A 26,636-nucleotide genomic window follows, 5' to 3' on the forward strand; every position below is an offset into this window, starting at 1 on the left:
TAGGTGCAAATGGGTCAACAAAACAGGAGGCGGGGTTCAGGTAGACAAGTTGTATGGAATGACAACAGTGGATCTCAACAATCTTGGGTATAGAGACGAACCATTCGTCCTAGCCAAGGATGTGGCCCAGGTTTTCTATGTGAAGGATATGTCTACCAAACCAAGAAAAAGGAAACATAAGGAAACAAATACATCAAACGATGAGCCAAAGCGCCACATAGTTCTTTCTGGAAAAAGAAACATCGTGGGAGTGGAGGACAAGACAGACATGTCAGAAGATTATAATCAGTTTGATGAAATTCCACCCTTCAGAGTGAACATTGATCCAAGCATCAAGTTAAATGATGAAGATGCTCCATGGTTACGGCCGAAGAAGATTAAATGATGAAGATGCTCCATCATCAAGTTAATTGAAGAATGTTCATGGCACAAATGAGTATCTCAACATGGCAATCAATTTCCCATTTATTTTTGTGTAATCATGTAACTGTATGTAAGATATTAAAAGTGGAGATGCGCCACGGGAGATTTCCCAACCCTTTCCCCAACACTGTTAGATGAGATGTAGTCGTTCAGGGGCTTGCAGGGAAAAATTCCGAGGAGCAGCTTCCGAAGATGTCGTAGGGCGTGTGCACCAACGACATCTTCGAGAAGCTGCGCCACGGGAGATTTCCCAACCCTTTCCCCAACACTGTTAGATGAGATGTAGTCGTTTAGGGGCTTGCAGGGAAAAATTCCGAGGAGCAGCTTCCGAAGATGTCGTAGGGCGTGTGCACCAACGACATCTTCGACAAGCTGCGCCACGGGAGATTTCCCAACCCTTTCCCCAACACTGTTAGATGAGATGTAGTCGTTTAGGGGCTTGCAGGGAAAAATTCCGAGGAGCAGCTTCCGAAGATGTCGTAGGGCGTGTGCACCAACGACATCTTCGAGAAGCTGCGCCACGGGAGATTTCCCAACCCTTCCCTTCATCCATGGGAATGAAAACTCTGCTTGGCTTGTTGATCTGCTTGGCAAGGCGTATCGATGCTCCTTTTATAGGCACGGCACCTCTTCTACTTTGTCTTGTTCCTTCAACAGGGCGTCGTGCGCTACATGCTTTATCTCATCGAGCAATCCGTCCACCCATGCGTTCTTATCCTGCCGACATCTTTAGTCCCGGTTGTACCCACCAGCCGGGACTAAAGGTTACCCACACGTCCTTATCCCACCGACAGTTTTGTTAGATGACACAAAAAGGATCTTTAGTCCCGGTTGTACCCACCAGCCGGGACTAAAGGTTACCCACACGTCCGGATCCCACCGACAGTTTTGGGCGCCACTGCGTTCCCTCCTATTTTTCTTCCCGCGCTTTCCACTGCTTCCCGCCTCCGTCCTCCCGCCATTTTTTCTTCCCGCGCTTTCCACTGCTTCCCGCCTCCGTCCTCCCGCCATTTTTTCACTATATATATGTTGGCTTGGCCTCCATTTACAAATGACATCTAGACTCATATCTGCAAACCTCATCACCAGGTCACATGGCTTCCATCGTATCTCTAACCCTCCGGGAGGCGGAGGCGCTTTGCGCGTCGAACTACCCCTGCCCGCCGGGCTACCGCGTCCCTACCGGCTGGTTGCTGAGCGTCGGAGGCGTACCGGTCCCTCCTGTCCCTCTAGGTGTGGCGCGCGAGATGGCCATCACGAACCACTACTACTTCGAGCTCACGCCAGAGCAGCGGAGGAATCCCCAGTGGCATCCCGACTACAACCCGACTTGGGAAAGCTTCTTCATCAATCGGCGTGAGAGGGCGCTCGCCAGGCACGAGGAGGGCGGCCCGCCTCCTTCGAACTTCAGCGAGGCCGGCCGTCGGCTGTGGTGGCGCGACTGGACTCTCCAGGGCGTCATGGCCCACCGTGGCCCCCGCCTGCGCTACCCTCAGTCCCAGCCCACGTGTGCTCTCCCGCCGAGGTTTGACTACCGCGACCCCGATGCCAGCGACGATGATGACAGTGACTACGACGACTACAGTGGCGAGTACTATAGGGCTAGGCACGAGTATGACTGAATGACTCGAACAGTTGAATCTGGCCATGTATCTTAATTAATTTTCAGTTGAGCTAGGCAGGAGTACTATAGGGCTAGGCACGAGTACTATCTGGCCATGTATCTTAATTAATTTTCAGTTGAGCTAGGCACGAGTACTATAGGGCTAGGCACGAGTACTATTTGGCCATGTATCTTAATTAATTTTCAGTTGAGCTAGGCACGAGTACTATAGGGCTAGGCACGAGTACGCTCTGTACTTTAATTCCACATATAATCTGGCGGGAAACTTTTCTCACAATCAGCGTCTGCCACAACGACTTTATTGAAAATACAATTAAAATAGATAAACAACTAGTCTAGTCGATCTACTCGTCGTCGGAGGTTTTCTCGGTCCAAATGTCGTCCCACCGAGGGTCGTTGTCGGCCCAAGTTGTATTCGGGTTGTTGAGCTCGAACACGGCGACGGCCCGACGGTGGCGCCTGTTGGACCTGCGTTGTGCCCGGAGGTCAGCGAAGAACGCGGCGGTGTTGTCGACGTCGTTGGGGAACTGCACCCTCCACTGGCGCATCAACTCCTCGTCGTGCTCGGCGCTTGCGATCCGGCGCTGCACCTGGCGGTGGCGGCGACGGTCCTCGTCGTCGACGATGCACGGCGTCGGCGCGAGGAACTCCACCTCCTCTAGCGATTCGACGTCTGGGAAGTTCATGTCGCACCATGGCCGCCGAAATCGCCAGGCGGCCGCGTCGTAAGCGCGCGCCGCCAGCTCCGGGGTGTTGTACGTGCCGAGGGTGAGCCGGAAGCCACCAGCGCGCATCTCGGCGAAGAACCTACCGTTCGGACGCGCTCGGACGCCACGGAAGCCGGACGAGCCGCGACGGCGCGGCGGCATCCCGGCGACGAATGAACGGAGGTGACGGCGACGTGTGGTTCCGCGCGCACGCGGCCTTTATAGCACAGCGACGCGGCAAGTTTGGCGACAGGTGGCGCGGGGAAGCGGCGGGGCGTGGCACGTGGAAGCGGCGGCGACAGGTGGCGCGGGGAAGCGGCGGGGCGTGGCACGTACGTGGAAGCGAGATCTACACGTCGCACGGCGGTGGCGGCGGGGCGAGCCACGTGGAAGCGGCGGAGACGGTGGCCAGTACACGGCGGTGGCGACGGTGGCCAGTACACGGCGGTGGCGACGGTGGCCAGTACACGGCGGTGGTGACGGTGGCCAGTACACGGCGGTGGCGACGGTGGCCAGTACACGGCGGTGGCGACGGTGGCCAGTACACGGCGGTGGTGACGGTGGCCAGTACACGGCGGTGGCGACGGTGGCGACGGTGGCCAGTACACGGCGGTGGCGACGGTGGCATGTACATGGCGGTGATGGTGGTGGCCAGTACACGGCGGTGGCGACGGTGGCCACTACACGGCGGTGGCGACGGTGGCTTGTACATGCATGGCGGTGGCGGCGGTGGACACGTGTGGTAGTGCGGTGGCTTTTTTTTCATTTGAAATAAGGCGGGAATGAATTTTTTTAAAAAAAGTGGCCTTTGGACCCGGTTTGTAATACAAACCGGGACTAAAGGTCTTTTTGCGCGCAGAAAAACCGCAAAAAATGGCCTTTAGTCCCGGTATCTATTACAAACCGGGACCAAAGGGGGGCCTTTGGTCCCGGTTTGTAACACGAACCGGGACCAAAGGGTCCTCGAGTATATAAGCCAACACTTCGTCTCCGCGGAGATCAATCCCGCGGAGACGAAGCAGTTGGACGCCGCCAGGCTGCCCCGCCGCGATCGCCGCTTTCGCCGCCGCCGCCACCGCTCGTTGCCGCCGCCGCCGTTCGCGCGCTGTCCGCCGTCCGCGCGCACCGTCCGCCCACCGCGCCGCCGCCACCGCCACGCCCGCGCCCGCTCTGTCCGCCCGCCGCTGTCCGCCGCCGTCCGCCGCGCCAGGCCCGCGCTTGCCGCTTTCCTTCTCTCCGCCCGCATCGCCGTCCACCGTGCCGCCGTCGCCGTCGCGCGCCTCCTCTCCGCCGCGGCGCCAAGGTGAGCCCCGGTCACACCCTTTTTTTTAATTTTTTAGATTTTTAGATTTTTAAATTAGTTAGTGTGTTAGTAAAATTAGTGTGTTAGTAAAATTAGTTAATGTGTTAGTGTGTTAGTAAAATTAGTTAGTGTGTTAGTAAAATTAGTTAGTTAGTGTTAGTAAAATTAGTTAGAGAAAAGTTAGAAAATTAGTTAGTTAGTGTTAGTAAAATTAGTTAGAGAAAAGTTAGAAAATTAGTTAGTGTTAGTAAAATTAGTTAGAGAAAAGTTAGAAAATTAGTTTGTTAGTGTTAGTAAAATTAGTTAGATAAAAGTTAGTAAAATTAGTTAGAAAAAAGTTACAAAAGTTACAAAATAGATTCATTTGTGTCGGCGCCGCCCCCCGCGCGCGCCGACGACTTAGACCGTGGCGGTGCCGAGTCCGTAGCGATGCCGCCGCGACATAGACTTAGGGTCGCGAAATAGAGAAAGAGCGAGCGAGGAGGAGCGCCGAGTCCGTGGCGGTGCCGGTACTGCCGACGCCCCTGCCGATGCCCCCAAAACAGGGTCATTCAATTCCCGCTACCGCTCCCGCTGTCGTTCCCGACCCCCGATCCGGATCGATCGATCCGGGGTCGTGGAACGTGGCGTTAGTACAAAAGTAGTGAAGTTTTTTATTTAGCACAAGATCATGTTTTTTATTTATATTAGTACATATATGATTTGTTTTCGTAGCTACGATGCCGCGACAGCGACAGCCGGCGGGCCGTGGTCTGACTCTCACCGAAGAGATGGACCAGATGGGGGAGGTCCGGGACTGGGCTCCGCCGGGGTGGCACTGGGAGGTCTTAGCTTCCGGGTCGCGCACCTTGGTGCGGAATCCGGGTCCTGTTGTCGACCCGGATATTCTTTGGTGGAGGTCTTATGGGCCACGGTCGTTTCAGAGGGAGCCGGCCCCGCCGGAGGAGGTAGCTCAGCGAATTGAAGCGGAGGACCAGCACGTTCGCCGTTACATGTACGCGTTAGACAACATGTATAGGACCGGATGGAGCGTTATGCGGGGATCTCATGTTAGCTATGCTCCCGTTGTTGTTCCGTGGCTTTGGGGGTACACCCAGCGCGGCTCAGGACCCGGTCGGCGCCCTCTAGGACCCGGTCTGCGCCGTTGAGTGGTTGTAGTAGTGATTGATATGTATTAGGGTTAAATAAACATGAACCTGATCTATGTATGCATGTAACTGCACTATCTGCTTTCAGCACTATATTATCGATCCTTAGTTAAGAACTACATATGTAACTCCATTTTCAGTTGTCTGCATTATCCTTAATTTGATCATATGATGGTTCCTATGTATAGCTTGCAAGTCGTTGTAGAAAGCATGGACATAGATGAAATTCAAGAAAATTTCATGGAGAACCTCATAGCAAACGGTACTCTGGATGATCGCGACGACGACGTTATTCCAGAAGATGGCGGTGACGATGTCACCGCAACTTATTTGAATGACTCCGGTGAGGGAGCGGAGAATATTGAGGAAGAAGATCCTAGTGGCGCCGGTGAGGAACAAGATCATCATAATGGCTCTCGAACTGTAGTTATCACCGAGGTATATAAATTAATTAAGCCGCTGTTGATCGACTAGATGCATTAACTAATTAAATTGTACTGACTATGAATTATTTCTTTTTTAGCCCTCCGGATCGAGCACTTCTTCTGTAAAGTCGAGGAAGCGAGGCCCGGCCAAAAAGTTGGACGCCGGTGTTAGGCACGACATCACCCATATCCGTAATGATGGTAAACCGATTGCTCCAGAGAAAGGTGCAAAGGCATTTATAGCTCAATGCGGATTGCTTGTTAGGGACCACGTCCCTATCACCGTTCGAGAATGGAACAAGCCGAAGGGACTAGTGCTGTCTGCAGAGGAAGAAGCTCAAGGTCTTTATATCGATGATGTAGCCAAAGACAGCATTCTGACCAAGCTCATGGCACATTTCAACATAGTACCTCCAGAGGGGGATGCCGCTGAAAAGGCAAAGATGGAGCAGGCCCTCCGTGACTTTGCCAAGAAGAAGATGGCCGAACTATTCAAGAACCACAAGAAAAGATTGCGTGGCTTTATCAAGAAAGACAAGACTCCGGACAGTGAGAAGGTAAAAGATCACTGGGACGAATTCGTGAAGTACAACACGGAGTCAGAAGAATTTAAGAAAAGGTCGGAAACAAATAAGGCAAATGCTGCGTTGAAGCTATATCACCAAATTCTGGGTCCAGGTGGATACAGGGCTAACCGTCCTAAGTGGCAGGCAGCTGAGGCGGAACTGACCAGGAAAGGGATCAGATTAGGGACACACGGTTGGATCGAACGGTGCAAGGAGTGGTTCTACGGGATTGGGGGAACGTTGCATCCAGAAACAGGGAAGTGCATCTATAAGAAAGCTCATCTGAAGGTTCCCATTGAAGCCCTGGAACAAGCACATAGGGACGTGGAGGCGGGGTTGTTCTAGCCCGACAGAGAGAACGATGAGCTGACATGCGCCCTTCGGAACAAAGAACACGGCGGACGAACACGAGGCACAGAAGGCTCCGTTCCGTGGAAGTATGGCTTTCCTGCGGAAAGAAAGAGATTTCCTGATAAAAGCCATGAGAGGAGAAAGGCAAGGGAAACAGACCGCATAGCGTCCTTAGAGGAGGGTTTTAGCACCATGAAAGCCCAATTAACCATGGTAACCCAAGTACTTACATCCCAGATGGCTCAGGGGCAGGCTGTAGATCCTGCATTGCTCGATGCTATCGTCCCGCTGCAATCTCAACAACACCGGAAAAGCAGCGTGGCTTCCACTCAGCGGGTGGATAATGATGATGATGACCAGGTGGTCGAGCCTCCTCGCTACCCCCCATGGATGATCTCACTGAGAGCCGTCCTTGCGAGCTGCATGTTAAAGTTTTCAACCTATCCTTCAAGGCGGCGGTCGGCATCCTCTTACCTACAAGGTCTTACCATTGCCGTCCGGTCCAAGACAACTTTGCTGTTGTGATGGTGGATGAAGTGTTGAGAGAATATGAGGGGTTGGTGCTTGAGCACCCTACAGGTGAAGATGGGGAAATCAAAGAACTGGGAGAAGCCCGTAGAACCACCGTGCAATGGCAGAAGCAGAACATTGTGTTTCCAGGTGAGAAGCCACCAAGCAGGCCACCTCGTCCGCCTCCTCCGCCACCTGCGCAGTCTCCTCCGCGTGATGATTCTCCTCTACGTGATGATGATTCCCCTGTGCATGAGCAGTCTCCTCCGCGTGAGAATACTCCGCCGCCTCCTCCTCCTCGTCGTCAGGAGACTCCACCGCCTCCACCTAAGCAAAAGAGGAAGCTAACCGCGGCACCTTCTACAGCTCCGACGAGATCATCAACTCCGATGAGGGCACAGACTCCAGAGTTGTTACCACATGAGTAGACTGAAGAGCAAAAGGCGTTTCTTGCGCCGAAGAAGATGTTCATTCCACCGCATACAGTGAAGCACTTTGCCGAGACGAGAATGAAGAGACCTGAGCTGAGAGCTGATTATGACCGCTCTCTTGGACAGTCCTCTAGAGCGAGCAAAGAAGCGAAAAAAGTCGCCCAACTTGGACAGCAGGACAAACAGTCCATACCCCACTTCGTCGTGCAGTCCTATGATGATCCAGAGACGGCATCGATAATCGAACGGGAGGCTAGAGCTCAGGGAGCATCAGTTGAGTACGAAGATTACTATCCAACGGCTGAAGTCGTAAACAAGTATAGATACGGACATGATCTCGTCAAACCTGGCGAGCTCGCGCGTCTAGGGACTCAGATGCGAAGGTTGCATGAATGGTACCTGAGAGCCTGTCGAAGAAGTGATCGCTACCTCACGGTGTATCTTAGAGATGAGCATTACTTCCGGGGGCGGGAGGAGATAAACCTTGACTTCGAAGAACTGTTTCAGTTATTCAATCAAGACGCCCTCGACAAAGCTGTCATCGGTTATACGCTCGTAAGTGATTTATTTATGTAATTAAGTCTTTAGCTCAGCGCTCATTCATTTGCACTAACAATTATCCTCACTATATTCTTTGTGTACGCTCTACATTTAATTATGCAGAATGAAGAAGCTCGAATGCAAAAGAGGCAAGCTCCTACCGCTGGGGTTCATTGACCCAGACACAGTTCATGAAGTTACGGTTCGAGACTTCGCCAAGGACACAGAGGACAACATGGTAATGTTTTTAGTGAAGCAAGCAAACAAAGAGGATATATTCTTTCCCTACAACTTCAAGTGAGTGTTATATATAACATACATTATGCTTGTGCAGCTTCCACTTTATTCTCATAATCATTGAGCTATGCTTGTGCAGATTCCACTTTATTATCCTAATCATTGATCTTCACAAAGGAGTCGTAAATGTCATGGACTCGAAACGTAAAGAACATGCGGAATGGGCGGACATGGCTGCCATCCTCCAGAGGTAATTTCAATCAATTTCGTATTGGCATCTTCATCTGTTCTAATTCGACGATATCATCAACCAATCAATAACTCATTTACTCATTATTGCCGGGCAGGGCTTGGAAACGGTTCATCAATACTGTTCCGGGTAAATGGAAACCGGAGCTTACATTTCAAGATTACCCTGTAAGTAGTACTATATATATAGCTATGTCCGTGAAACTCTATATATGATATTTACTTTCAATACGATGCTTGATTGAAACTCTATATTAGTTTGATCGAACTATTTTTTCGTAAAGTGTATGAGGCAGGAACCCGGGAATAACTTATGTGGATACTACGTCTGCACCTTCATTCGTGACATGGCCTGTCCCAAGGGTGGGGATGCCCGTATACACCAAACTCGTGTACGATAACAAATTTTCACTTAATTAGTACCATCTATTGTATTGAGTTCTATTCATATATATATATATATAATGATCTCATTTTTTAAATATATATAGATGATACGCCTGCGGGACACTCTCATAACGGAGGATCAAATACGAACAATTCAAGAGGAAATCGCGGAATTCTTTCTTACCGAGGTCATTACCCCAGGTGGAGAGCACTATCGGCAGATCGTGACGGCGGAGGATATTCGTCGAGGAGATGTTGTATTGTAAATATGCATGCATTACGTGTACTGTTGACGATGCCGTGTACTGTTGACGATGTCTATATATATTCATGACGATTTTTTGTGGTTTCTTGAATGATATATATGCATTGCTGAAACTCTGCCGCGGCAGAGAAACGCCCCGTTTCTCTCGCCGCAGCAGAAACGCTGGTACAGCCTAAACTCGTGCCGCGGCAGAAATAGCAATTCTGCCGCGGCAGAGAAACCTAGGCCCGGTTCGTACCACGAACCGGGACCAAAGGCCTTCCACCGCGAGCTCCCTGGCCGCACCACGTGTCAAGGCCTTTAGGCCCGGTTAAACTTTGAACCGGGACTAAAGGGTACCCCCTTTAGTCCCGCCTAATTGGTCCCGGTTTGGGAACCGGGACTGAAGGCCCAAATGGACCGGGCCTATTGCCCCTTTTTCTACTAGTGAGAGCACCTTCTCTCATCTTAAGTCAAACCTATTTAGGTACGATTAAATTTCTACAAATGAATATCAGTACTCCCTCTTTCTCAGTTTACTAGTCTTCCCCGTATACTTAGGTCGTCAATTTGACCTATATAATTTAAATTATATAATACATAAATTATATCATTAGAAAATAGAACATCTAAAATTTCTAATGATATAATTTTTATAACATATAAGTGTTAGGATGATCTCCTCGCGTCCGAGCCCAACGGCTCGAACTCGGACCCTTGACCTCGTCTGCGCCCTGATCGGGGGCGCCCAACCGCATCTGGTTGGTGGGCCCCTGTCGCATGTGCTATAAATACAGTGGTGGGGGCGGTGGCACAGATCACGAGGTTGACCGGAGTGCCACTCGCCCCACCGATAGACCCACCGATTAGGGTTCGCACAGTGCCGACGGGAAGCTCCGCCGCCACCTCTCTCGCTCGACCTCACACCGTCATCGTCGCCGTCACCACCATGTCGACTTCGACGGGTTCGTCCTCCTCGCAGGGACAAGGTAAACCTCACAGTACCAGTATTCGTTTACAGACATAGTGATACCCGGCATTAGATCTACACCTAGACGATCCTAGAGATCAAACATTAGTATCAGAGCCCCTAGAGCTGTAGATCTTGCGCTCGGAATAGAAATCGAAAGAAAAACAGAAAGGAAACCCTAGATCGCATCCTTGTGCACCGAACCCAAACCTAAAAGTGATAAAGAGGGAAAAGAAAGCCTTTCTCGCTAGAGAGCACAAGGCCCTGGCCAGTAAGGAACAGCGGGCAGTGGGGCACAGAGCCGCCACGCGCCGAAAGAACACCGGCCGAGTTGCAGCGCAGCTGCTGCTGCTTGTAGTCGCCGGAAAAGGGCGCAGCCACCTGAGCCGCTTGCCGGAGGTGCGCCCACGCTCGGGTGCACGCACGCGCCGGCAAGAGGGCCAGGGAGGCGCCGCCATTCTTCCTCCGGCCGCTGGCTGCTGCAGTCCACCGCAGAGAGGGCGCGCGACGTTTTCGTGCCGCCGTGGTAGTGCTGGAGAAAGAAGAGGGAAAGGGGAGGCGCCGCGCTGTAGCTCGACGCCGGCAAGCTGCGTGGCTGTGCGCGCGTGAGGAGATGCCGGCAGCGGCGCCGCCACAGAGAGACAGAGAGGGGATCCGGGGGGAAATGGTCTAGGGTTAGGGTTTTTTGGGGGTGGCCGTTCGGGTCCCGTCTTATACAGGCCGAAATCACAGCGGCACCGTCGGATGAAATCCGACGGCCAGAAACCTTTGCCGCGTGGGCGCCGTGGCCAGGCCACGTGCGGGCTGCTGGGCAGGCCGTGTCGGCTGAGCGCCGCATCCGGGCAGCGTGGGCGCCTCGTAGACTGAGCGCCGCACAGCGCGTGCAGGCCGCGTGGGCCACAGACCGCGACAATTTTACAGTTTTTTTTTTTGTACAGAGGCATTTTTTGACATTTTAGGTCAGTTTGGGGCCTATTTTTTGCATTGTTTTTTTCCTAACAAATTGAACCAACGAGATATATGTTTTAGGAAATGAAAAGTAACAGTAATGTCTCTGAAAAGTTGAAAAGTTAATAGTTTAAAGTTAAAGTTTCTGCTGCAATGGAAAAAGAAGCATTTTTGTCAAGTTTTTTTTCCTGAGCAATTTAAACCAACGAGACATTTGTTTTAGGAGATTAAAAAGTAACATGGATGCTTTTAAAAGTTTTAAAGTTTAATGAATTCAAAGTTTCTGCTGCAAATAGTTAAAGTTGCATTTTAATTTTTAAAAAAATGCAAAAGTGATAATCAAAATTTTAAAATTTTGATTAAAGTGATTATTATGACAATTATGGTTATGTTATTTTCTGGACCAACGTCATTAATGACATGATCATATTTTGTTGCAATAAGGTGTGCATTTATCTCTATTTTCTGCCCAACGGTGATATTGTTTTAACTGTACAAACAGTTTTATGTTCTAATTTTGACCAACGTTGGATTATTGCATGCAATTTTGACAAACAGGTGTGCTTTAAAGGAGGGTACTACTTGATGAGTTGCATCAAGGATGTTCCAACCCTCAAAGGTGACAACTACACTGAATGGAGAAAAGAAGGTCGATTTGTGCTGAGATGGACTGGGTTCCCACAGCCGATCAGACCAAAAGATCCAGTCAGAAATGACAAGGATGATGATGCTACATGGCAGCATAAAAAAAGTGGCTAAGTTCCATTTATAAAGAATACAATTGAGAATGCTATTGTGGGCTCAATTGCAGAGTGTGCTTCCGTAGGGGAGTATCTTCAAAGTATAAAGAGCCAGTTCACTAGTTCTTAAAAGATATGTGTGACCCAGCTGCTGAAGCAACTGGTGACAGAAAAGTACACATGGACATGAAGGACATGGCGAGTGTGCCATATGGCTGTAATAATGCTTATGTGGAGTTGATTTACTACATGATGAGCTTTATTTATTGTCCTCGCGTGAAAAAGGTGATGTTTGTGTGTAATGTGAATGAGAAGGTATCAGTGTCAGAAAAAGAACAAAAGAAAAGAAAAAGAACTGATGAATCATCGAAATTATGGCATTGTCGCTTAGGCCATATTTCGAGGGGGAGAATAGAAAGACTGGTCGTCGAAAATGATATTCTTCCTCCATTAGAATTCTCAGACATAGAACAGTGCATCGATTGCATTAAAGGAAAATTTGTAAAGCAAATTTAAAAGGATGCAAATCGAAGCACATCAACACTGTGAAAAGTGTGGATGGCTATGATTCGTTCATAACATTCACGGATGATTACTCCCGATATGGTTATATTTATCCAATAAAAAAAGAACATAAGCGATGGATAAATTCAAAATATTCAAAACTGAAGTTGAAAATCAACATGATAAAAGAAAAAAAAGATAGTCAGGTCTGATCGTGGAGGGGACTACTACGGTCGACATGCTCCATATGGCCAAGTCCCTGGACCTTTTGCAAGGTTTCTACAGGAGACTGAAATAGTCGCCCAGTACTCGATGCCGGGCGAACCTCAGCATAATGGGGTAGCTGAAAGGCGCAACCGTACCCTTATGGATATGGTGCGCAGTATGATAAGCTATTTCACCCTACCATTGGGATTGTGGATTGAGGCTTAAAAGGCGCTATTCACATTCTAAACATAGTACCAAGCAAATCAGTGCCCAAAACTCCGTATGAGCTATGGACAGGGAGAGTGCCTTCTCTAAACCACATGAAAGTGTGGGGGAGCCTTGCTGAGGCCAAAGTATTCAATCCAAGTATCGCAAAGTAAGATACCAAAACAGTCAGCTGCCATTTTATTGGCTATCCTGAAAAGTCAAAAGGTTATCGTTTCTACTGTCCAGAGAAATACACAAAGTTTGTGGAAACGGGACATGTTGTCTTCTTAGAGGACGAAATGATGAGGGGGAGCATGGTAGCTCGGAAAAATTGATCTTGAGAAGAGGGTGCATGCACCTAATCCGATGACTCAGGAGCCTACCATTTGCACCTGTACGAACGATCCCTGCGATTGTGGTGCAAGCGCCTGTTGTGACTCCACCCATGACAACGATGAGTGAAAATTGGGAGCCTGTCCGTCAGGAGCCGAATGAACCATTTGTTGAGCATGAAAGGGAGCAACAATAGCCACCTCCTGAAAAGTACAAAGCACGACTTGTGGCAAAAGGATTTACACAGAGAGAAGGGATAGATTACAATGAGACATTTTCTTTGGGTCTCATGTAAGGATTCCTTCAGAATCATCATGGCACTAGTTGTACATTTTGATTAAGAGTTGCATCAAATGGATGTAAAGACGTCATTTCTAAATGGGGATTTAGAAGAAAATGTTTACATGAAACAACCCAAGGGTTTATCATGGAGGGCAAGGAAGAAATGGGATGCCGCCTAACGAAATTCATTTATGGATTAAATCAAGATTCCAAACAGTGGTATCTAAAGTTTAATGAAACAATCAAGAGATTTGGATTTTAAAGAAAATATTGAGGACAATTGCGTTTATGCAAAGTTTAAAAGTGGAAAATATATTTTTCTAATCTTGTATGTGGATGATATTCTGCTTGCCAGCAGTAATGTTAGTCTACTGCAAGAGACAAAGAAGTTCTTGTTCTCAAATTTTGATATGAAAGATCTTGGTGAAGCGTCATATGTTTTGGGCATAGAAATTCACCGAGATAGGAATAATGGAGTATTAGGACTATCGCAAAAGGCTTATTTAGAAAAGATTCTAAGTAAGTATAGTATGCATAAGTGCAGTGCCACACCTGCCCCTATAGTCAAGGGCGACAGTTTTGGGAAACATCAAAGTCCCCAAAATCTATACGAGCTCGATCAAATGAAAGCGGTTCCATATGCTTCGGCTATTGGAAGCCTACGGTATGCACAAGTGTGCACTCGCCCTGACTTAGCATTTATCACCGGATTACTCGGTAGATATCAAGAAAATCCAGGTTTAGAACACTGGAAAATGGTAAAGAAGGCATTGCGTTATGTGAAAGGCACAAAAAATTACATGCTAACATACAGAAGATCTGATTCCCTAGAAATAAGAGGGTATTCAGATGCAGATTTTGCGGTGGATAAAGATGATAGAAAATCCACATATGGATATATATTCACCCTCACAGGGGGAGCTATTTCGTGGATAAGCTCCAAACAGACGATAGTTGCATCATCCACGATGTATGCAGAATTTATAGCATGTTATGAAGCCACGGGGCAGGCATTATGGCTAAAGAAATTTATACCCAACTTGAAAGTGGTAGATTGTATTGACAAACCACTAAAGATGTACTGCGACAATGAGCCTGCGGTATTTTATGCTCACAACAACAAGTAGAGTAATGCTACGAAACCGATTAAGGTTAAGTATTATGTTGTGAAACACAAGGTCCAGAATCAAACAATAAGTCTCGAGCATATAAGGACAAAAGATATGCTTGCGGATCCGCTAACGAAAGGCTTACCACCCAGCGTGTTCAAGGAGCACGTAGCCGGCATGGGTTTAAGGGAAAGTCTTACCTATCCTGGATCATAAGAGGCCCAGAAGTAAAAGAATTTGTTTCAAAACAGAGAAGTGCGTTGTGGCTGACCGATTCTATCGGCAATAGAGTTGTGACGAAGAAACATGCCCTATGTACTGATCTAAAATGAAATGAATAAGATGAAAGTATAAAGTTAAAAGAAAAGTTGAGATCAAGGGGGAGAATGTTAGGATGATCTCCTCACGTCCGAGCCCAATGGCTCGAACTCGGACCCTTGACCTTGTCCGCGCCCTGATCGGGGGCGCCCAACGGCATCTGGTTGGTGGGCCCCTGTCGCCTGTGCTATAAATACAGTGGTGGGGGCGGTGGCACAGATCACGAGGTTGACCGGAGTGCCACTCGCAACACCGATAGACCCACCGATTAGGGTTCGCATAGTGCCGGCGGGAAGCTCCGCCGCCACCTCTCTCGCTCGACCTCACGCCGTCATCGTCGCCATCACCACCATGTCGACTTCGACGGGTTCGTCCTCCTTGCAGGGACAAGGTAAACCTCACAGTACCAGTATTCGTTTGCAGACATAGTGATACCCGGCATTAGATCTACACCTAGACGATCCTAGAGATCAGACAATAAGTAATACTAATTTGATCAAATTTGCGACCTAGGGATACGCGCACGCCTAATAAACTGTGAGAGAGGGAGTATATATTTTCATTACTAAATCAATGTCATAATTTTGTAGTATAAAGATTTTGATGTCTTTAATTAACCATGAAAAACTTAAATAGCTTCGTCTTAAAAGCATCTCCAACAGAGGCTATAAAATTTGACGCTGTAAAAGTCGTTTGCACCGCGCTTGATCCGGATACAGCGCCCGGCGCCGACGCGAGCTTCACCACATGCTTTACTTTACAATGCAATTAAGAAGCCAAAATAACCCTTCATCAAAGGCTCTAAAATAGAGCTCCACAAACAAAAATTTCAACATACATACATCAAACAAGATCAAACAGGCCACAAATAAATATAAAAAAATCAACTAAATTTTACAACTCTACCGGGGCTTATCCATCTAGCTAGCAATTGGTCTATCTAGCAAGAAATTACGATTGATTGCGTGCCCGCGGCCACAGCAATTGATTCCCTGCGCACGTAGCCGGTGGAGCTCGCAGCGCCGGGCAAGGTCGGGCACGGCCGGCGGACCTCCTCATCATTGAAGCGTCGAGAGGCAGGCGAGGCCAAGACATTTCGGAGCCGTTTTTCTTCGCGCGCGGTGGGAAGAATCGCACTGCCAGCTTAGAGCATCTTCACTCGTTGGCGCTCTTCACGTCCAAATCCGGCGAAATTTTCGTCTAGATTGGACGAAAATTTGGCCTGAGGGCAGTATATTTCCAGTCGTGTGCTCCCCAAGCGGCGTTTTTCGCGGAAAAAGAGGATGGCCCGGGGAGTCCGGACGAAAGAGGAGACACATGGGCGTTGGCGATTGGTTCTGCTCCATCCGGAGTCCCCGGGAGACCCCCGGGAAACCGAGGATGGCATGGGGAGTCCGGACGAAAATAGGCTCAAATCCGGACCAAAACGAGGAACCGGGGGTCTGACTGGGCCATTTTTCGCCGTCCAGATGAAAAAAGTGGTCGTGGGGGGCTTCTGGGGGAGACGAGTGGAGATGCTCTTACAACGTGCTCTAGCTAATGCACCAGATATACCGCTTTGGATAGCGCAAACTGCCGCGCACACTAAAATATTTAGCGCGATCTACTTTGCAGCATCTGCTGGAGGATAAAATATTTACAGCTCTGTATATTGACGATTATTTTTGCGTAGCCCTAGTTTACAGCCACTAATGGAGATGCTCTAAGAGGAGAGGAAGTAGCCTTGCATATATAATGGAGATAGTATTTTCCAAGCAAATGAAACTGTCATAGCATATGGCTGTGATCCGCTAGCTTGTCCATGGTCCAAGCTGACTAATTATATCTGTCCAAACTAGTGAAAACTGCAAAAAAAATACTATTGGATCTCTCACAGCAGGCTTTAGCTAGAAAAGGGTACCGAAGGTATGTACTACCTAATATCTCGCAATAAGAGTCTGATCGTGCGCAATATCCTTGATCTTCCCATTCCAGATAGCAAAAGTCTTCCGAGAGTTAATGCATGTTCTCACCTTCCGTCCCATAAAATATATATTAACTTTGTGCAGGGAATATCAGTATTGCAGATGTGTATATGTGTACGTATGTGGTAGATTTTTTCTTGGTCGTTCCAAGTCGGAATAAGTAAGTTCTTAATACTACAATACAACAAGTCAAGTGACTTTACGTGTAGAATTTGGACGATATGCGTCGTTGCTGATGCACAGATCGAGCAAATTAACAAGTACGAAATAATCCTAGTAGTACGTTTTTTTAACGACATTAATTAACTAATCCGTTGGAGAAGAAACTATCAAACGTGTTGAACAGTCGTACAGGTACCTGCTTCAAGTGGTGAACTGTCATCGATCGAAACTAGATATTCGGGATCAGCCCCAGAACAGACAAAAGGGACGACAAACACACGAAAAAATCTCACGGGAAAGAGATGCTCCTTTACTACTACTATCCTTTGTTTTTCCATTTTTGCCATGCATCCTGGGACTCCGGGGATGGACGAGGCACAACCGCACGTCAGCGCGTTTAGTCGGTGCAGCCTGAGTCCAACCGGTCCTGATTGTCGCACACGTTGAGTGCTACCCTAACCTTAGAGTTCCTCGTCAAACTGTGGAGACTGACCAGTAGACAGTAGTTGAGCCTGGAGGCGAGATGCTCCATCTATTGATAATTATCAATAGCAGGAATATGAAAAATTCAAATCGTAATAAAGATTACAAATTGGTTTTCAGAACATCTAGCGATGACTACAAACACAAGGGGTAACCGAAGTCGCGTCGTCCTCAATGTCCATCTTCCTCAACGCCCCTCCATCATCGGAGCCATGCAAAATTTCTCGTATTGAAGCTTATTGTAGTACACAAACAAGAAGTCGTCATGGTAAGATCTCAAATGACCACCACATCAGAGAAGTAAACCATCGCTAAAGATGAGATCTGTAGATCGGAAGAGTCAGAAATTAAACCACACCAACGAACATGCAAACCGACATAATGCCAGGAGATCCGCGGGACGACAACTCCATCCGCCCTCCGTCGGCGCTAGACGCACCACTGGAGTGAGGATAGGACAGAAAGAACCTTATTCTGACTTCAAGACGTAGCCTCCGCCTCACCACGTCGAAGAAAACTTTGAAAAAAAAACCTAAACAAAGAACAAGAACCATCCCGTCGACGAGGGTATCTAGTCCGCCACGCCTCCAAGGCACTAGGGCCAACGGTGATACAATGAACCAGCGGGGTCGCTTCTCCTCCTTACCTCCTCTCTCCCTCCTCTCAACATTATCCTCTCATAGATATAGGACACGCGCACACACACATTCCCCACCAGACCGGCCTCTTGTGTAGCTCCTCCTAGAGCGTGCCTCTGTTTCTCACTAGATCACCCGTCACCTCCTGTTGTCCACTAGAATGGCAAACCTCAGCTTTCGACATAGTCGTCCCGCACTTTCATGAAGAGGACAGCAAGGCTAGTGCTCTCATACCTCCCTTCTCTATCGTGCCCCGATGAAATCTCTAGGCCAGCCTTCCGCTGTCTCTCAATTCCTCCGCATGGGAAGTTGACCTCCCACCCGACACCTCCAACATCGGTGTCCTCGTCTCCTCCTTAGCCCTCCTACGTGACGCCACTGAAGCCGGTGGCTCACCGTGGAACTTGCCATAGATGGGAGCTTGGGCATGGAGACCCCTAGGACCCCCCTCTCTCTAATAGTGATGACCAGAGCTGAGGATGACAAGAACTTGGAGAGCCATTACTTACCGACGTATTAGAGACAATGGCAGACGTATGTTGGGGCAAAACTAGGGTGTGGCACGCCCATCCAAAATATTTTAGCCTATACACTTGTAAAATCTAGCCTAATACTAGCCTATTTTTCACATCTTTAGTGTACTGGCCCGCCCAACATTTTTCGGCTAGTTCCGCTGCTGATTAGAGATCGATATTGTAGAAACCAGAAAAGAGAAGGAGCCATACACAAACTTGTGGAAAAGTGATGTAGTGAAAAGGTTGAAAACTGGCGACCCGACCACCCCCTCTCTCGCGACCCGCGCCGCCTCCCCGCGGCGGCCGGGCCGCGCCCCTTCCCCGGCGCTCCTCCCTCCCTCCTCGCGCTCCCCCTTGCCGCCGCCGTCGGCGGGAGCCGCCAGGCCTTGCTCGCGGTGCCGGCGGCGGCGGGGACGACTCTACCCGTCGCGGCGGCGGGGGCGCGGGGCTTCGGCCGGCGGCGGTGCTCCTCGGCGGCGGCGGTCCGGCGCGGCGGGGTGGTACCTGTGCGTCGGGTGGTTGGAGGAGAGGCGGCGCAACCGTTGGTGGCGGAGCTGCGCTGGTGGCGGCCATGGCAGGGCCTGCTCGGCCCAGATCTGGGCCCAGTTCGGGGCCCAGAGGGGCTGGGCGGGCGGGCTGCTCATGGCGCCCCGGTGATGCTCCCTGGAGGTGGAGGAGATGCGACGGCGGTGGGCGGCGGCGGCGGTACTCCGGACGGCCTGCTGCAGCGTGGTAGCGAGGTCTTTGCGGGCCTGTTTGGGCCCGGCCGGGCGGGTTTGACCTCGCTGCCATGTCCGGTCGGCTACCGCGAAGGCGGTGGAGGTAGTTCCCTCCCGCTCGGCTGAGGTGCTGCTACCCCCGACCCGGCTGTTTCTCATCTCTACGTCTAGGCCCTTCTCCGGCGACCACAGCGAGACAGCAAGGATGGCTTCAAGGTCGCGGTGGCGTGTGCTGGTGGGCGGCAAGTCGGGTGGAGCACGTCGAATCGTCCGGGTGTGTGGGTTGGGGGACGGGAGAAATCTTGTCGGCAGGCCCGACACTGACGCGGTGACGCCTGCGGGTGTCGCCTTGCCTTCCTGAAGGGCGTCGGTAGTCCCTCCTCCCCACTCCCTTCCGCGTATCGGGGGAAACCCTAGGACCAGTCCGGGCAGCAGTGGCGTCGTCGTCACTTTCCTTGTTGAAGGTGTTGCTTGATACGCGGCGCTCCGGCGTGCTAGGAGTGTGGTAGCATTCTTTGGTGGGCGCAGCGGTTGCGAGGCTCTCTTGTTCTTGTCAAGCTGCCGGTGTCGGCTTTGTTTTCTTTTTCTTTTCTCTTGTGTTTCCTTTTGGGCTTGGTGTTGTGCTGCGGCCCCAGCGCGTTCGTTGTATCGGGTCGTTTGCTATATTAATATAGCGGGGCGAAAGCCTGTTTCGAGGATACACAAACTTGTACCTAGCCCACATTTTTGTATTATTTGAATTTTGGATTTACTTAAACAATTTCTATTTGGGCCATTTTGGAATCTCGTCAACTTTAGGAAGCTAAAAGCAATTGCAGCTAACAAGGGCCCTCATCCTAGCAAGCATGATGGGTCCGGCGAGGTGACAGTACAGCGATCAGTTCCAATCATATGCATGCATGCAATACATATATGGACATTAACTTGGACTCTGATCAGTCAAATGTGGACGTGATCGACGTGCAACTTCTCTCCAACTTCATAGATAAGAGTACTGGGTCTGGGGGGAGAAATATATGGAGAAGATGAAGATGGAGTAAACAAGGAGATTTCTCAAAAAAAAATGGAGTAAATAAGGAGAGCAAGGAGGAAGAAGAAGGTGATATATAGTGATTTTTTTCTCTTCTATCCAACCAGAAACGGAGCACGGTGTACTACTTGCAGAAATTTCCATGAAAATGTACTCAACTCATACGGACATCGCCACGTACGTGTTAGCATCAAGAGTAAACTAGTTAGCTGTTCCAAGAGGCATAACCTAATTAATCAGGTCGAACAGTCCACTTTTCATCTTTTCCCTCTAGTTTCATGCAAACACAATAGAGAATCCAATTTGTTGATAAATGTGAACTCATTACAATACCAACATACTTTACAAACTAAGAACATGTAACAAATTCACCAAGGCAGAGTATCTACAAAGGTATGAACTACTAACATGCAATATATTAAAGCCACATATTTCTTCTGCACCTCCTAACTACTTACATACAAGCTACAAAGTATGCTAATCGATTGATGTGCATATCGTTATACTTCTGCATCACTCCATCCGAGAGAAGTGATTTATTTCTGTATCCTGATCGAATTCACCGCTTGGAAGTAACTGGAGCTTTGCCTGATAAAATGAAATTTCCGCATGTCAGGTTTCTGTGCGGCACCAGAAGCACAAGATACGCAGATGATATATTTGTGTTCGCATGCATCTCTGGTGTGATGTGGTATGACTTGTCGTCACTCTAGCTCTTTAGCTTCTTCACTCATGAGAAAGCACAAAAGACATGAAAAAGTAACTTTAGAGAGCCCGTTGATTACTTGGTCATCCATTTTAAGAGAAAGCGCAAAAGAAACCTTTTAGAGGACAGGGACAGAAAGACAGATCAAAAGGCAAGGCCGATGTCGACAACAGTGCATGCATGGATGCAATCGAGGATCAGTAGCCGTTCTTATTACTTGGTGACTAATAGAGTGCCGGAGTATACTACTAACCTGTAGAAGATGCCCCTTTCCGCTGATGCGCATCTGGTTTCCTGGTCTCCAAGTTCTCCTTAGTACGCTGAGCCTTCGTACTCATCGCTGCATGGAAATTCAGAAAATATAACATTCGTTGCTAAACGAGTATGGCATAGGATGTATCCGAGTCATGAACATTTGAGATCGGTACTAACCTGGACTAGATGATGCTTGTTTTGCAGCATCTTCTGTTGCAACCTCCGTTCTACGGTTCCCTGAAGAAGTTAGCTGTTGAGGCACAGATTTCGCACTGATTCCTGCATAAATATGATGAGATATAAATCCGTTAGTCCTTACCATGCATGCAGTTATGATAACTACGAAGATTCACTAACTAACTCACCGCTCGCCTTGGACGGCAACGGCATATCTTCTTCTGCGTCGAAGATGCCTTTGTTCGTCTTCGGCGAGTTTAAGCAGTTGATGCATGGCCTAATGTAGCTTTTATAGTCTAACCCCATGGGAAAATCGTAGAAATTGCATCTAATTAATTAGGATGATGATGATATGATGCATGGCCAAATGTCGATTTTATAGTCTAACCACACACGGGCCGACGCGTGGACTATTCTACGCTATTCGCAGTACGTCGTTGGTGTATACATACATCCTATGCCCTAATGCATGTGTTAGATGTCTACCTTGCTGGCTCTACATGAATGTTCTAAGTAAACATCTGCCAGTACGCAGACGGTATTCCTCGCAAAAAAAAAAAAGTATGCAGACGGTATATATATATACCAAGCCGTAACTTGGCTTGATCTGACTAGCTGATGCGTATGTCTATGTATGTGGTAGATTTTCCATGGTCTTTCCAAGTTGGAATAAAAGTATTTAAAATATCGAGTCAAGTCGGTTACGTGTAGAATTTTGACGATATACGTCGTACTTCCTGATCATTTATTTGGTGCTCAGCTAATTTCAGAGTTTTTTGTTGGTGAGAGAAGGCAGGCAAACGTGTTGAACAGTCGTACAACCACCTACGCCCCAAGTTCTGGGCGTTATATCGAAATTGCCCTCTGCCTGGCTTGGCTATGCCTACCGTGTTGTCCCATGCTAAACCAGAACCTGTCAGCGCGTGTGTGGTCGGTGTGACTTGAATCCAATCACAGTGTTCCATGTCACAATATTGTCGAGACCGACTAGAGATGATGGTGGAGACACTCCTGTGTGAAGAGGAGAAGACTATTGATGCCCATGGATGGGTCAATCCGTGAGCTCAACTTATCTGCCCTTTCCGTGATTTTGTCCTCTGTTGAATGATAGAGGGATCAATAATGTTGAAATAGATTAGCCACTATTAAATACTACCTCCGTTCCAAATTAGGTGATTTACATTTGACTTGTATCTAGCTAAATTTAAGTTAATTAATTTTAAATGGAGAAACTCTGTGTCAAACGCGCAACTCGTACATATAAAATACTCGTTCCCTTTATTATAAACAGTTTGGGGCGGAGGCAGGATTCAAGTATAAGGGGACCGACAACAGAATTTTCTCATACGGAGCCAGCCATGCAAATTGGAATTTTTTAAAAAGAAAAATAAGTTTTGGCGCATGAAAAATAAAAAAGTTCAACAAAGGGATTACTCCCCTAAAATTACAACATTCAATTTTTTGGACCCCTTTGATCAAAAAGGTTTTCGTCCCTCTTCAAAGAAGCAAGAAGGATAGTCGTCAACACGGCTTGTTTCAAATTGTCCAACAAACAAGCATGGCGATAGAAGCCATGTCTTTAAAAATTGGCACAGTTCTATTCGACATACCGGTCCATCACTCCTTAATGGAAAGCTCTGGCGTCCAAGTGGAAGTATGAACGGAGGGAAGCCCAGTCCACTCTTTCATCATCCCCCACGCTATCTTGGAATACCGGAAATGCACAAAAGGATGATCCCCGACTCTTGGATTTGCTTGCATAGAAGGACAAGCTCATAATTTGTTCATTCTCTTTTCTCAAGACGGTCCAGCATCCATAGCCTATTTTTAATTGCCATCCAAGCCAATAATTTTATCTTTGGAGGTGCCCAATCTTTTCAAACCAACTCGTTCATGCATGTGAGAGTTGACCCAAAGAATTGCACTTTGTAGACCGAGTATGAAGTTGGAGATCATCATACTACCTAATTTCTTCTAAATCATGGATTCATCTAACAAAAACCTGTAATGGGTGGTGGTGCTGCTGTTGGGTGGGGCCCTGTACAATATCAATCTACTCTTAATATATTACACGCACACTCTAGCAAGAATAATTTCATCCCCAATAAAATATATCCAAACATGGAAAAAAGGAAGATAAACTAAAATAATTTTCAGAGATATCCTATTGACACAAGAATCAGTGTTAAAACAAGAAGATTATCCAAGACTTTCGTAAGGCATAGTCTTGGTGTACCGTCCAAACGCTTTCACCGGTAGCCAAACAAATCCGCACTCGACGGATCATAACTTGATGTAGCCACGCCACAGAAGAGACCTACAATCCCGCAGACTGAGCCATCCACCTCCTAGCCTCCTAGAGATGGGGGTTGAAGCCACCACCCATCCAAAATGCACAACACCGAGCCGATGCTCCGCGTCATGGTTTCTCCAGGGAGCTAGAAGAGCCACCACGCCATCGTGCCCGGATGCACCACACCCCAGCTCAGAGAATATGACCTGAGTCGATCCTTTGAGCATGGGTATGAGGAGGCCTCCCCCGCTGCCGGTGTTTGTGAGTCTTTGCTAGGATGCGCCCATGGGCAGTGGGGGATGAAGGGAAGAGGTTGGGAGGACGGTGGATGGCGGGTAGAATTTCCCCCTCCCGCCGCCTCTCGGGGGCAAGAGGAGTATGAGTATCCCAGAAATTTTGAGATAATACCAAATGACACACAACTCTTTGCCAACCTTTGGGTGCAGAGCACAACAACCAAAAACCAGAATAACTAGCCAAGAAAAGTCGGAAACATACACACCCGTGCGGAACCCTTTGTTAGTAAATAACTCAAGACAACTCAAACTCTCAACTGAATCTGAAACCCACTTGATTGGTCCACCAAAGGAGCATGAATGAGAAAGCGTGAAAGCGCATCGAGTTTGGCCCATTTGGGGTTTATACAAAGTTTAAAATAGTGCACTATTTTTACGTTAATAGCGCGCTATACCATATTTTAACAGTCCATGCTAAATTTTAGTAATATTGCTCGCTATGATGCTATTGGACAAATAGCATGTTATATCTCGCTAAAACATCATAGTATTAGATCGCTATTTTTTACAGCCTATTGGTGCAAGGGTTTGAGTTTTCCTCGTTAAGAAAAGAAGACATTTATTTTTGTTTGTTGTTGTGATGAACATCAATCTTTTGATTACTCTTCCGAATCGGAAGATAATATCGGTAATACTGATAATTCTTAATAAATAATTTATACTATGTTATTGCTGAAATATCGTTGTTAGGTTTCTAAAAAAATTGAAGAACTATTTTTGTATGTGATTATGTATTTATGAATCCGATTTTTGGACTGAAATCCTATATTTTTAGACTATATCTGATATTTTTTTCAAGACACTATTTAAAATATAGCACGCTATTAGCACGATATAGTGTGCATAGCATGCCGCCGCTATTTCTTTTAACACCCTATTTTAAACCTTGGGGTTTCCATGGGAGAGTTATGGCTGCGGAAGCTGACTCTAGGGAATATAAATTTATGTCAAGCCTCTTTTTTTTTTTTTGGTTCTGGTTGAAATGCCACTTTTGGCAATTCTGGCATTAAACCACCAAAGCGACATATCTGAAACCGTGAAGAGTTCGTGTGATGCCCACGATGAGCCATTTGAGATAGCAGGTGGTCCATGTCCAACTCCTATATATGAATCAAGCCCATCTGATGCGTAACTTTGCAGACCAGATCTGTGACATTCTTGGTGGTCCTCTTCGAAGATCCATTAGAAATATTTTTTCTAATGGTGCATATGTCTATAATTGCATAAATCAAGTTGCGGCTTGCTGGCAAGACTCTTTCTCGCGAGTGAGAAAGGTGTGAGCGATATCAATTTTAAGGAGGGGTGGAAGAAAGTAAGACGCAGCAACCTGATTCAGAGAGGTGGATGAGAAGAGGTGATATATTGAGTGAGAGAGAACTATCTGGAAAACAAGCTAGGAAGGTAAATGGTTCCCTATATCATTTGTTTAGTCATGTGAGTGCGCAACTCTATCTGTACCTAGTGAAAATTTACCATGTAAATACACATATTATATCGCGCAAGTAATTGAAATTGTACGGAAATTTTCAGGGAAAAAATATAGCAAAGTGTTCCTCGGAGGTTAGGGGTGTAAATGGATAGGACAATTTCCGCAACGAATCCAGCTCTGAACCGGTTTTAAGGTATCCATGTCTGATTTTCATGAATCTGGATGATAAGAGTAGCCGAATCCAAACTGGCACCCCGAACCCTATATAGGATATGGTATAATGGATAGCATGCAGATATATCCGAATATTTTAAACTGGATAATCCAACTTTTTGGATCATAAGACAAGGCCAATCTCATATAGTTAGTAGCTATAGATATACCGAATTCATTGGTGAGCATGTTAGGCTACAACATTTTACCACGGATAGATTAATGGTTAATCTATTTAGTTTATATTTATACCATCTTGTCAACCATCAGTGTTTAGCTTTAGTTATGTCTCTATTTACTTAACTAATTTATTTCTGCATGGCTAGAACTATAATTATGTACCTATGAAAGTATCTATCCGACTACTAAAAGAAATTTCCAATAAATTATACTCACTCTGTTGGGACCTTACAAAAACAACATGCTTGGTAAATTATTTCTAGTCGAACAATCCCTTTTTTGTATGCCAGACTCATGCAAAACAAATACAATCTCAATTTATTAATAGATGTGAATTCATATAACAATGCCAACAGAAGGACTAAGGATAGCGAATAAATACACGAGCCCAAGTTGTACACGGTACACATTACTAATATGTAATAGATCAAGTCATATTTCTTTTACATCCCTTCACTACTTACATACTCCAACTAGACAAGGCATGGCCCGAATATACCATGTCTTCTACATTATTTCAGACGAGATAAGCAATATATTTCTTTATCCTCAATTCACCAGCTGATAAGAATTATTTGGGGCCCGTGCCTGACAAAAAAAAACGTTAGGTTTCTGCGCGCCATACCAAAACTGTTATACAAATCAGTATATTATGTCATCTATGAGCCAAAGGCACGGGAAAGTATGCATATGTACCTTGTTTGACTTGTTGCTTTGGTTTTGGCTGCTTGACTGCATCCGTATGTGGTGTGTTATGAGCCCGAGTTGACATACCGTTAGCTTTAGCTCCTTCACGCATGCGAAAGCACAAGA

At 47.4% G+C, this 26,636-nt stretch overlaps 1 protein-coding gene and 1 long non-coding RNA gene across 2 annotated transcripts; one reads left to right on the forward strand and one right to left on the reverse strand.

Moving 5' to 3' along the window:
- Positions 1–8,421: 8,421 nt before the first annotated feature.
- Positions 8,422–8,904, forward strand: LOC139836163 (uncharacterized). The gene is made up of 3 exons (XR_011752662.1): positions 8,422–8,515; positions 8,613–8,682; positions 8,799–8,904. It is a non-coding gene; the product is annotated as an uncharacterized lncRNA (long non-coding RNA).
- An 11,662-nt stretch (positions 8,905–20,566) lies between these two features.
- LOC127331405 (uncharacterized) lies at positions 20,567–21,955 on the reverse strand. The gene is made up of 4 exons (XM_051357591.1): positions 21,601–21,955; positions 21,413–21,514; positions 21,234–21,320; positions 20,567–20,862 (listed from the first exon to the last, which is right to left on the reverse strand). The coding sequence occupies exons 1-4, from the start codon at positions 21,716–21,718 to the stop codon at positions 20,834–20,836; spliced, it is 336 nt and encodes a 111-aa protein (XP_051213551.1). The 5' UTR covers positions 21,719–21,955; the 3' UTR covers positions 20,567–20,833.
- Positions 21,956–26,636: the final 4,681 nt, after the last annotated feature.

Source organism: Lolium perenne, chromosome 1 (genome assembly GCF_019359855.2).
Source record: "Lolium perenne isolate Kyuss_39 chromosome 1, Kyuss_2.0, whole genome shotgun sequence".
Taxonomy (NCBI): domain Eukaryota; kingdom Viridiplantae; phylum Streptophyta; class Magnoliopsida; order Poales; family Poaceae; genus Lolium; species Lolium perenne.

Bases quoted from the DNA above. Each gene is read 5' to 3' on its own strand.
- LOC127331405 (XM_051357591.1), bottom strand. From the start codon at position 21,718: ATGGGGTTAGACTATAAAAGCTACATTAGGCCATGCATCAACTGCTTA. The intron at 21,515-21,600 runs GTGAGTTAGTTA...ATATTTATGCAG, and splicing joins GTTGCCGTCCAAGGCGAGCG to GAATCAGTGCGAAATCTGTG. The intron at 21,321-21,412 runs GTTAGTACCGAT...ATTTCCATGCAG, and splicing joins ACAAGCATCATCTAGTCCAG to CGATGAGTACGAAGGCTCAG.